This window comes from Perca fluviatilis, chromosome 2 (genome assembly GCF_010015445.1).
Source record: "Perca fluviatilis chromosome 2, GENO_Pfluv_1.0, whole genome shotgun sequence".
Classification (NCBI taxonomy): Eukaryota; Metazoa; Chordata; class Actinopteri; order Perciformes; family Percidae; genus Perca; species Perca fluviatilis.
Window position 1 is genome coordinate 15,356,300 of NC_053113.1, and position 13,060 is coordinate 15,369,359.

Sequence of the window (13,060 nt, forward strand, 5' to 3'; positions counted from 1 at the left end):
CCATGCCAAAGGCTAGCTGGCTATCTGCTGAATCCTATTACCTTAAGCTGTGGATTAGCATGTTGAAAGGGGGAGGCTGGTTCATTGACCCTGGCAGAGCTTCATATGCTGTATTGGACTGACCTGTAGACCCCACCTTGGGTTTGCTGTGATATCATGAGCACTATCATGTTAACTCTGCTCCTGTCACCACGTATGCGTGCTCGAATTAGCAATAGTGTAAATAGGTTACTTGATCTGTAACCTAGTACATAATTTAACTTGGGTGTTTCCACAATGGTTGCAACAAACGGATTATTTTCCGTATCAATAACTTTGTCTATGGTTTTCTAGATTCATTGTTTGGTCTTTAAAAGTACAATGTGCGGTGCTTTCTTAAAAAAAACAATGTATAGACTTATACAGAAGTAATCCCTCTCAATCATCACTTAAGACCCACTAGAAGTGTGTGGTGATGTCTGTATCTGCCAAGACCCTGCCCTCAGCCTGGATCCTCCTTTATTTTTACTTTGCTGTGTGCAGGACACTTCTGGGTGGTAACAAAGAGCCTTTGGGCCCCACGTGGGTATGTAACCCCCAGCCGATAATAGCGTGCAGGTTGTACATCCCCTTCTCATTTCCAACCGCCGCTTTGCTCCCCAGCGTCTCATAGCGACGCACAAATTTAACTGACACAGACAGGATGAAGCCAAAGAGGTTAAGCTCTGCATTCACTCATAATCCGTCAATGTGGCACCTTGGCGCGGAGGTGTGGGTGTGTTTATTTGTGCTTACAACATAATCGCATGCGAAAAAATGAGTGAAGAGCCTTTTATTGCTCTGATTCACTGCAGCACTCCCTCTCTTCATTCACTCTCCAGCTTGCTTGACCACTGCTCTCTCTCTCTCTCTCTCTCTCTCTCTCTCTCTCTCTCTCTCTCTCTCTCTCTCTCTCTCTCTCTGGCCCGTGAGCCAAGGAGAAGGGGCCCCCTTGAACGGTGTGTTTACAAACAGTTAAGCCATACTCGCTACATATTCTATCTTTCAAATGTCAGGAATAAATTAAAAAAATGCTCATCACAATTTCCTTGAGCACAAATCTTCACATTATTTGTTTTGTCAGACCAAGAGTCAAAGATCTTACAGTTTACATTTATCCAAAGCAGCGGATGATAATAATTGATTTTCCGTCAGTTGATTGATTGATTATTTGACTGCTACAGCGTGCACATGGTTTGAGAGGAATTGATTTATTTAAACAATGACAGAAATACAATACCAAAAGAAATGCCATCATAGGTGGAAAGCAATGAAATGCCCCATAAATTATGTAATTGTGTTACATCCTCTTGAATACATTTGTGTAAAAGTAGTTGATGGAAACCTGCACTTATTCACAGATAATTTTGCTGAAATGTTAGGAATGTAATGTTAACATAACTACTGTCACCTAGTCAAGCTGGTAGATAAACTAAAGTGATGTATGATAGTAGAATAATGACCAAGCTGGTCTGATTCTCCTCAGGTGCTCTGCTGAGAGCCACAGGACAGGTCTTTCTTCTTTCCCAGCAGCTATTATGTAATAGTGTATCTCAGTATGTGGTGGTGTCACAGTTGTGTTCTCCATACTCCCACACTGCCATAACAGCTCTCCACCCACCCGTCACCAGCATCAGTCTTTGTGAATATACGCCCTGTTGCATACAGTTTTATAATATTACATTAAATATTATGCAACTGCGTTGCGCTGTTTGTATTTCTGACTTTGGCTTCCTCTGTTTCCTATCCTGCAGTGGAGGAATCAGACATTATAGACTTGGAGAAGCGCTACTGGCTACTGAAAGCCCAGTCCAGAACCGGCCGCTTTGACTTGGAAACCTTTGTCCCACTGGTCTCTCCTCCCATCCATGCCTCACTGAGTGAAGGTAGGACAATATTTACCTTTTCACACGTCTCATGGTAAATCTATACTGTGCAGTATGTAGGCCTTATGGCTTTTAAATCCATTCCCTCACCAGTGAATACAACCCTCTTTAAAGACTTGCTTTGTAAACATGTTATTTGTGTTATTGATTTGGTTTTCCAGGCTTGTTTCACGCATTCGATGAGAATCGGGACAATCACATCGACTTTAAAGAGATATCTTGTGGACTTTCTGCGTGCTGTAGGGGGCCCATTGCTGAAAGGCAGAAATGTAAGCCATTACAAATGAATAAAAACCAGACACTTCACATGATCACAAAGCCTTTTTATCATAAGAAGTGCAGTCTATTTGAAAGTTTGAAAGCAAAAAATGGTTAGGGAAAGTGTTGATTTGTGCTGGAGCTCATTAGAGCACAATCATCGTTGTCATCAGAATTTTTAATGGTGCTTGAAATTACATTTGCCCTGCCATAAATGGAACTCTATTAGATGTCCTGCTGATAGACAAAACAGCATAGTGTTGGGTTTCTAGGCAGCATTGTGCTTCATTACCATATTTGTATTTCACCACGACATCACTCTCTTTCACCGCCAGTTTGCTTCAAAGTGTTTGATGTGGATCGTGATGGGGTTCTGTCTCGAGATGAACTCCATGAAATGGTGGTGGCCTTGTTGGAGGTGTGGAAGGACAATCGCACAGACACACTCCCTGTGAGTACACACACACACACACACACACACACACACACACACACACTGAATGTAGATGTAGAAGTAGGTATGGACTGTATGTGGAGGGCCCTGCTCTACAAAGTTATTAAAGTTATGCTGAACATCAAACTTTCCCTCATTTAGTTGTCCCTCATGTTGTCTCGTTGAGTTAGGACTCTTTGGTTTTTACATTTCACATTTCCTTTCACCACTTTTTCCCAGAGCTACTGGTACAATTGTGAACAACTTTTACAGTCTATGTAATGCACCTTATTTCTGGTGAAAGAATGTCACTATTGAAAGGATGACTGACATAGTTTGATCCGTAATAGTGGATATAGCACCTGTAGCAGGTTTTGTGCCCAAAGAGGAGAGACAGATAAGTCTATACAGTCGCCAGGAGCAAGATGCCTGAATATGAATTAGTTAATATCAATTTTGAATTTGAACATAATCATCACAGTCCGATCCAGGAGACATCACCCAATCATATCCTAGACAAGATTTTTTTGTGGCTATGATTTATTGGCAGTTTACTTAAAGGTAATGCTGGCAGATGAAAATGCTGGATTGCCACATGAATTCAAAAAATATTCTATTAATATGGTATTTATGTTTGGTGTTTGCTGCTTGATGCTAATATATTTTGTTACCTTGCAGGAGCTGCACAGTAGTGTGTCAGACATAGTAGAGGGCATCCTGAGGATGCATGACACAACCAAGGTGAGACACAACTCTTGGTGACAGAGTCATCATTGATGTAGCTGTCAGGAAGTTAATCCTTTGCCTTCTACCCCATAATATAAATTGATTTTATGTCCTTGATTCAGAGAAAGTCAACACCACTTTACACTCAACTCCAGCTTCACATTCATATAGTTCCACATACTGTCACTGGGAGCTACCCAGTACACCCACAGCAACCTTCTAGTCACCCTGCCTTCTTGTCTTACCTCTATGCTATTTTCACCCACAATGACCATAGCATTTCTTTCAACCTTGCAAGGTCGTAAAGCAGGCTATATTTTGACAACAGTAAATGTGAGTATGCTTTGTGTTTTTGACTCCTCCCCAGCTGGGTCACCTGACCCTGGAAGACTACCAGATCTGGAGTGTGAAGAGTGCGTTGGCCAATGAGTTCTTAAACCTCCTTTTCCAGGTCAGTTCCCACTGTACCCACTGAAGCCCCTTTCACACATGCACTGCAAACCTGAAATTATCTAGACATTGGAGTGGTATGTAAGAACGCAAATGTCTGAATCAGTTGGATCGGACATCAGACAGAGTTTTTATCCGCGCCAGTTCCCTAGTACAAAGTCGGTGTAAAGTACAATTAAGCCAATGTGTGAATAGAGCTGCTCATTGCGTTTATTCACGGCGAGCCAGTGGGCATGTTGATGACTTTTCTATCATGTGCCTCGTGAAACAGGAAAAAAACAAACATGGGGTGAAGAAGAAGGGTGATTTACACAAAGACTGCAACAAAAATGTCTAACTGGAGACACAACGACCAGGTTCGAAACTTCTGTCAGTAAGGACCAACGCCGAAATCCTCAGACAGATTCAAGGAACGGCAAGCGGCTCAGTTGTTTATGACCTAATTACGAACCGGCTATGAGCGCCGTGTCATCTGCGTATTATAGTATTTCCAGAAAGTGAGAACGCGCCTGACGTGTGTTACATGTGTGAAAGGGAAACCTCGACCAATGTCTACACCTGACTCTCCTGATAGTGTCCGGAGTTCATGTTTGAAAACGGCTATACTGTACAGTAGTTGTACAATTCGTATTGGTGTTGAAATGGAAAATGCTAAATGAAAAAAAATCATAATTTTCCATATGTTTTGTACATCTTTGTGTATTTGTCTTGGTCCAGGTCTGCCACATAGTCCTGGGGCTCAGGCCTGGTAGTCCTGAGGAGGAAGGACAAATCATCAGGTACATACCTGTCTTCTCTATCTGTCATCATGTATACAACTTTGAGGAATATGCAGTTGGACCTAATGAATTTTCCATTATTCTGTTTTTCTCTCTGTCTGTTTGTGTGCAGGGGTTGGTTAGAGAGGGAGAGCAGACATGGGCTGCAGCAAAGTCACAACTGGTTCCTCATCTCCATGCTGTGGTGGCAGCAGTGGAAGGACTACGTTAAATATGTAAGTCAACTTTTGAACAGGTATTGTGCTCAATAATGTCATACCCAGTGTTGCCTAACATGCAGTGTATTGTTGCAAAGGGCAAGTTAACAGTGCATCTGATTACAACGATTTAGAAAAAATATTCATTGATACTTTTATAGTTACAACTTGCTAAAGCAATTTGAAAACAAGTCTCAAGGTCTTTAACTCAGGTATATGATATTGGACAATGATGTGGCAAAGTTACTGTACCTTTTGGTTAAAAGCAGTGAAGATTTCAAAATGGATGGCCATTTTGTTTTCTCTTCCATTATTCAGTCTGATATTGTGGTTATGTTAGCCTTTCACTCTTTGGGGGTGTGTGTTATTTTACCAATCTGTAATGATTGTTTTCTGTCGACAGAAGTGGTTAGTGGCAGCTGTTTCTTGGAGCAGTTAATGGTTTTCTTGGTAATTAAAGAAACATGTTGATTTAATAGTTGTTATTTTGACTTAAAGCTTCAGTGCCTAACTTTTTAATATTAATGAACATCCGTTACATTCAAGCCCTTGCCAAATGAGTTGCTACAAAGCTAATTAAGGCTATCAGCTCCACACAACCGCGTCTGTATTTCTCAGTATGGCTATGTTCAGAAGATTGTGGCGTCCGGTGACTTTCCCGCGCAGAAGCTCGAGTGAAGATAATTATCTTTTCTGAAGAGTCAATCGTGTTTTTTTTTTAATCCTCTGTGTCGTCTTTAGCTACTAGCAACTTCGTGGACGAGGGCTCGGGGCGCGTGTGCGATCACGGAAGGCTTGTATCATGTGGATGCGCTAACAGTGTTGTTGTCATTACTTAGAATTCCTCATGGGGGTGACAGAAACTACGCACTATTGCTTGCTTTTGTCAATCTCATTCATTTTTCCACCAACTTTTTTTCTGTCTCAGGGATGGCTCCAGTTGATTTTCCAACTCGAAAAAAGCTGTCAGTGAGCACAACAGTAGACCTATTGAAATCACTGAAAGAAATCTGAGCTGTGGCCAGTGATTTAGAGGTCCGAAACCAGACTGTATTATTTTAATAATTTACAATCAAGAAACTTGTACAAGAATGTTTATGATTTTACTTTTTATTTTTTTTAATAATACTGAAGTTACAAAACAGATGTTGCTTAATAAAGACATGATTTAAAGTGGTGTTTCAAAAACAGCCAGAGGAAGGACAGGTAAGCCTGACTGCATCTTGAAGACTATTTCACCTCAGAGCCTACTGTACATACGAATGTGAAGCTTAACATATCATCTTTTCTTATTATATCTAATTGCAAAGCCTGCTTGACCACTCACATTCCATTCTTTACCTTGGTTCTCAAAAACTTAAATTGCACATGTTCCAGCTGATTGACTTTAGTATTTATGGATTCAAGAGGAATCATTTTTCCAACTCCGGCAGAACTTCTCATGTGACATACATAAACAGTATATGTATATATAACTTGTTCACAGATTTCTGTACTAAGTGTTACGTTTTATTAACCCCACTTTCAAAAGTGCCGGTGCTACAGATTTGGATTTGGATTTCAGTTTTCACTGCATCTTGTGAAACATCACCACACTGGGACAGTAGCAGTGACTGTCATGAAAGCAAACCCCACATTAATCACAGATATCACTTTAAACAATGACAGGGCGATCCCTGCTGTTGTCTCCCTGTCCAGGAGCATAAGGGCATCGTGGTGGAGCAGCCGTCCATCCTGAGCTCATTGCGAACTCCGATGGCCACAGCCACTGTTGAGCCCAGCCCACCAGACAGACTGGGAGGACTGGGAACCTTCGGCCCAGTCAGCCCCACTGAGGAGAGGTCGCCTGATGCTGTGTCCAGCGCCTCGGAAGCCACAGAGAGTGGTCAGTCAACACACTTGACATAACAGTAGATGTCATATAAAAAAAACAAATATTGAATGTCCACACTGGTTTAATTCAGTCATGCATTCGAACGCCTTTTTCCCCAAGTACGCTGCCCAAATTAAAAGAGACCAGCACATTGATGAGTATCCCATCAATATAATACTGATAGAATTAGCAATTTTTTCCCTATACCAGAATATTAACTCGTGCAGCCAGGCCATACTACAGAGCTGACACAGCGCTGTGGAGATCTCTGGTAATGCGAGGCTAGTTGTACTATACATACAAAACACGTATTATCATTGTATTTATTTTTAGCATTTGAACTGGCATCTTTACACAGTTCACACTCATAGAAAACACGTGAGTTCACTTGAATAAAAACATCCCAATTTGACTGTAGATTGAATTTTAACACTTTCTGTTTCTGTGTGATTTCTGTTTTTCTTTCCTCCCTGTGTGTGTGGCCTGATTGCTCCATCTTATGCCTTCTGACCCAGCAGCCCTGAGCCCGCAGGTAGCTCCCTCTGCTACAGAGAGCTGTTTTGCCCGTCAGCCCAATGTATCGGACAACAACAATCAGTGTTTTTCTGGAGCCAACGGCCATCTCCCCTCCCAGCTGGCAGCACAAAGACCTGGAGCCATCGACAACCAGTCTCTGGTCAATACCGACCCCATGAAGGCAAGGATCTGTGTGCGTGTGTGCGTGTGTGTGCGTGTGTGCGCGTGTGTGCGCGTGTGCGCGTGTGTGTGTGTGTGTGTGTGTGTGTGTGTGTGTGTGTGTGTGTGTGTGTGAGAGAGAGGTTGCTGCTCAGTTTGTTTTGTTTATGAGCAATACAGAGTCAATAAGCTGTAGTAATAAGCTGTAGCTTCAGCGTACACATTTTCATTGTGTAAAAGAGAATCTTTTGTGTTATATTTGTGGATGAAAAGATATTTCAGTTTCAGTTCTAATCTTAACATCCTGGTGGTTACATCAGAACACCGTGTGGGAGAGGAATATATTTTGCCAGCTTCTTCTTTGGTTTGACAGAAGAAATGATCTGAGATTCCTAATTAGGAGGCACTCCTCCTCTGATGGCAAAGGCTCTCAGGGACCAGATGGTGCTTCTTTTTTCCTTTGTCTTATCTCTGCATTATGCTGTAATGATAGCAGGATGCCATTCTGTACATAGCATTAGGGCACCGTCTCTGTCTATTATATGTAATTCAAGTAGGCAGAATAGGGTCTTTTGTGCACGTATTTAAATGCTGATTTCTGTGCTGTGCCCCTGCAGGCCCCTACGTTAACCATGGAGGGTGGCAGGCTGAAGCGCTCCTTGCAGCTGGTGCCTGGTAGAGACTTTGAGACGGTGCCTGAGCCGGTGTGGCGGGCACTCTACCATTGGTACGGTGCCAACCTCAGCCTGCCTCGACCGGTGAGTGAATACAGTCTGAAATATACACATACACACTCAACAGCTGATGAAACTCACTAACACTGTGATGCAACTGGTCAGTATTAACATCACAGTATACTTTCAAGAGCAGAGCTGTCAGACTTGAACAAGTCAGACTTAAAGGATTATTACGACTAAGGTCTTACTTTTGAAAAATCTTTCAACAAAATCCAACTGTGCAAGAAACACACATGGACAGGCAATCAGACATGGTTGTAAACAACCTTATTTTGAACTAAAACTGAAAGTAAGGGCAATATCAGTAATTATCCGTCATTGCGCAATAGGTTTGAGTTGAACCAGGAAGTCGTTCTGTAAATTGAGAACAAGGAAGGCATACTGTATTAATCCCTCTCTGGGAAATTGCATTTTTTCACTCTATTGTTATTATTACACACACATATACACACACATACGCACACGCACATGCACAAACAAAACCTATTCGCCAGCATTCAGAGACCTGAAGGACTCGCAACTGACTTTTGCAATTTGTTTTAAATTTTGTGAATTGACTTGAGATTTGCTTTGACGAGAATGAAGTTGCTTATCTTCTATCATCTATTTTGAGGCAAAAACAATATATACTGTTTTTATTGTATTGTTAAGCGGATGTGCACCATAAGATGAAAACAGTAAATATTGTTTTTGCCTTTAAACCTTAATAAAAATAATTTTGATAGTGTAAATGACTCTAATGGATGCTCTGGACCCTTAATATAAATTTGGGCTATATGCAGTGATTTGAAACTGGTCACAGTCAGATGCCAGTATTTGTATTTGCCCCTGCATTATAGTCTAAAGAACAGCTCAGTTTAAAAATAAGTGATTAATAGTGAGATGAGCCATTTATTTGTCTATATAGAGAGTAGTGCCACCCAACCAAGACACACTGCTCAAGTTGCTGCCTTCAGTTATTTCCCATTTTTTGGGATCAATATAAATCTATCTATCTATCTACAGGCCGCCAAATCTACTCATGTCTCAAAAAATTGGCTTAACAGGCTTAACAGCTAAACATCACCAAAGATGCTCACGTTTGGATGCCTTTCACAGCACCTTAAGGTGCTTTTCACACCTGGACTATTCAGTGAGGTTCAAACAACCTCTGGTGTGTCGGGTTTGTTGTGGTTTGTGTAGGCCTGTGTGAAATCTGTAATTCGAAGTCTGTCGCAGACTAAACAACTGCACAGGTTTGGCTTGAAAAGGTGGCTCTCAATCCAGCTGCAACTAAACTGTGGTGCACAATCAGTGCATGCATTGGGAGAACTGTCAAGGATGCAATCTCTTAAGCAATTCTTATAGTTATTATGGAACATCATTTAATAACCATGGTAACACATGCACGTTTGCACGCGAGTGTGGGAATTTCCCCTGATGGATCAGAAAGTGAAGATTTTTGTGTCCTACATATAGTTTAGTAGTTCGTTAAAAGAGAGTGAAACGTAGTGATCACACAACAACTGATGACATTTTGACAGACTGATCAATGCACCCAGTGGTTTCCATACATGAAAAGTAAAACAAAAATCCCTTCCACCCCTGCAGGTTATCCTGGAGAGCAAGACAGGCCAAGCAGAGCTGGAGCTCTTCCCGCGCTACCTCCTCTTCCTCCGCCAGCAGCCGGCCACGCGCTCCCCCCAGTCCAACATCTGGGTCAATATGGGTATGACCAGCCTGCGAATGTTCCCACCGTATTTACCCCCACCAAGAGGTAACGTAAGCCTGCAGCAAGACCAGAGCAAGCCGTCGACAAATGCTTCATTGACCTACCCCGCATCCCCCCCTCCCCCCCTTTTAATCCTCCTGGAGTGGACTGATCCAGCCCTGGCAGTTCTCTGAAGTGGGCAGTGGACAGAACCAATGATCTGTGAAGGGGCAAGACTGCTGATCACTCTAAAAGTTGCATAATTCAAATCTTTTCCATCTTCACAGACCTTTTGACGATTAGTTTTGACGACACTTGTTCTAGTGTTCTACACTCATCTGCATCATTAAATATTCTAAATCATAAAAACAATACAAATCATAGAAACTTTTAAATTGTTGGGAAGAAAAAATTTGGATTTGGCCTTTGGTAAATCACTCGTACGTTTTTTTGAACACGTAAAAACTGACCAAATTTGAATCTGCCTCAGTCTAATCAGTGTCGACTGACGCTCTGGTATATGTAGGTTGATGACAGTATGCTGTACCATATCAATTACTTTAATTACAGTCACTTCCACTTCAGTCAATTCAGGTCCAATGTACTCACGATAGAAATCTTATATTCAGACCCACTTACTCACAATAATTGAAGCTAGATTTCACTCCAGTGTTTATCCCCTTGCGTGATATCTAAATGGATAAAATGGACAAGTATCAACTGAAATAGCCTCACTGCAAAAAGAAAGCATATGACAAAGCATAAAGTGGAGATGTACCCAGTTGCTCCTGGGTAATCAGGTTGGGGATGGCATCAGCACTCAGCATGAGAGCGCTGGTGCAAATCAAGTCAACAGATCAGGTTTCAGGCCACAGGGCAGACCTGAGTCCCCAGTGGAGCTTGGGCTTCTATCATGATTCATAATCTGTCTGAGCAGCCAGCGGCTTGTCATTGCTGGACATTAAGACCCTCTCTCAGGCATGTGGCTAAATATCTCAAATTGATCTAATTTTGCATCATATTCCACATTATGTCTTCCTGACAGCCTGAGACAATAGTAGAGCACTCGAACAAGTGTTGCGGGATGGTTCATTCAGTGGCAGAATTGAATAGCAAAGCTGTGTAGATAGAAAAATAAAAAATCAAATATTAAAATCACTAGTTTAATTAATGTTGAAGTCAATATCAGTTAAGTAAAGCTTTTAAATGTGTATACTTATATTTTAAAAAAACAGGTATGATATTGATTGGTTTGTCTTTGATTTAATCCAATCCAAGTCCACTAATTCCACTAAGTTGATTGACCAATCAAGTCTGCGCTGATTGACAAAAAAAAAAAACTTTCTTGCTGCTTTCTTACAACTAATCCTCAGTCACCAGAATGCTGTTGTCGGAATCGATCAGTTTTTTGCATCTGTGAGCTTGAACACACAAGGACTTCTCAGTCACAGCTGAAGTCCCTCCAGCTAAGATAAAGTCAAATGAAATGTGTCTGTCTTGTTTGTGCACCTTAGCAGGTAACGTGCCATCCCCCAACGCTCCTCTGAAGAGGATGTTGGCCTACACAGGTTGCTTCAGCCGCATGGCCACCATCAAGGACATCCACCTCTACCTGTCCCAGAGACTCCGCATCAAGGAAGAGGACATGAGACTCTGGCTCTACAACAGTGAGGTGGGCCGCACAGCTGCCTCAAGAGCCGCCATTACTTTTATACATTTGGCTTTTATGGAATATCACATATTGGTAAGCCAGTATTAGGGCTGCACGATATGAGGAAAATATGCGATAACGTTGAATATTTTACGATAACTATATTACTTGCGATAAACAAAGATATTAAAGTGTACTCAGTTGTGCATTTCTGCTGCTTTCAGTATTCCGCTAATATACAACAAATTGCTTGTTGAATTTAAAACAAACAAAAGGAAATAATTTCCAACATTCTTTTATTGAACAAATTGAACGTTGAATATAATATAACAGGCAGCACTAAAAAAAAGAATGACCGTTACATTTTAAAGGGCCGTTTTCTACTGATATTTTCTTTCTTTTGAGGACCACAATGGAAATAAGTCTTGGACTTTATCGTGTTTTTATCCTCGATTGTATTTGATGTCCTTTTATCATGTGTAAGGCATTCTTGTTACAATTAAATAAAAAATAAATAAATAAAATAAATAAATTCAACTAACATAAAAAATGGGGCGGCCTCTAGCTCACCCAGTAGAGCGTGCGCCCCATGAGTCCTTTGCAGCGGCCCGGGTTTGAATCCGACCTGCAGCCCTTTTCTGCGTGTCCCTCTCTCTCTCTCTCTCTCTCTCTCTCTCTCTGTCTCCCCACTTTCCTGTCTATACACTGTCACTATCTAATAAAGGGAAATGCCCCAAAATAATCTTAAAAAGCTAACATAAAAAATGTCTGTGTGTCTTTCGCGTTATGTCGCAGCCTTTTGCGATATGTACATTGCGCCAGTTGATATTGCGATGACGATAAAAAAAAGTGTAACAAAACAATATAATGTGCAGCCCTAGCCAGTATATGACACAATACTTCATAACGATGAAGGTAGTGGATAATGTTGGCAGGAGGTTCACTGTAGCACTGAAAACTAATTTTTTCACCTACAACATGATCCCAGGTTTCCAGTATGTCACAACTTTGTTTTGAAATGAAATGAACAATGTGAGCACATTATAAAGATAATTAACACAGGGTCCCCCTACAAGACAGGACCATAAGATTACATGGTTATGCACACTGTAGGACCCAGTTAATAAAGTACTTTTGTGGTGCAAACTCCCAAACAAACAAATTTGCAATAAATCAAATGACCTAAAACTTGTTGTGAACCTGGGGCCTTTGGGGCCTCTGGAGATCAGGGGCCTTGGGACGGTTGCCTGTTTTAATCAGTTGATTATCCAGCCAAGGCTTTATATATGCTGTTTGACACAAGTCCAACCGCATTTTATGCAAGAAACATAATAGCTGTCATAAAAGGTTACAGCAATGAGCTAGTGGCAACTTGAGTCCAAAAACACCTGCATCACTATTCACGATTAAAGGCCAGCTTGTTGCCAACAGTTAAATTCATAATGTAAAGCAGGAAAACAACAGGGGCTCCAAATAGTCATATTGTGTGTGTGCTAATTTAACTGAGAATGTATTAGGGAATATATCACCAAGGCACAATATCAGCTGGGGGCTGTTAAGGTGGGGCATGTATTATTATCTTAGTGTGAGGCTGTATCTTAAAAAGAGTCCCAAAGTCTAGATCCAAGACCTTCATAATTTCAGTTTTCTAGTTTCATGCTGCATATTTCTAAAATGATCTATGTTT

The 13,060-nt window shown here is 41.3% G+C and overlaps 1 protein-coding gene across 8 annotated transcripts in view; it reads left to right on the forward strand.

Annotated features, from left to right (window-relative positions):
• usp32 (ubiquitin specific peptidase 32) overlaps positions 1-13,060 on the forward strand; it is a 57,984-nt gene that overhangs the window by 29,634 nt on the left and 15,290 nt on the right. For 2 of the 8 annotated variants that reach the window (XM_039821277.1, XM_039821335.1), the window contains 12 exons: positions 1,773-1,904; positions 2,066-2,173; positions 2,498-2,613; positions 3,274-3,336; positions 3,689-3,772; positions 4,489-4,550; positions 4,663-4,765; positions 6,416-6,632; positions 7,136-7,317; positions 7,913-8,053; positions 9,623-9,788; positions 11,237-11,394. In XM_039821277.1, the coding sequence (XP_039677211.1) occupies positions 1,773-1,904; positions 2,066-2,173; positions 2,498-2,613; positions 3,274-3,336; positions 3,689-3,772; positions 4,489-4,550; positions 4,663-4,765; positions 6,416-6,632; positions 7,136-7,317; positions 7,913-8,053; positions 9,623-9,788; positions 11,237-11,394 (1,532 nt within the window). The remainder of the gene's footprint in view (positions 1-1,772; positions 1,905-2,065; positions 2,174-2,497; positions 2,614-3,273; positions 3,337-3,688; positions 3,773-4,488; positions 4,551-4,662; positions 4,766-6,415; positions 6,633-7,135; positions 7,318-7,912; positions 8,054-9,622; positions 9,789-11,236; positions 11,395-13,060) is intronic. The other 6 variants (XM_039821289.1, XM_039821308.1, XM_039821316.1 and 3 more) reach the window with 6 other exon arrangements.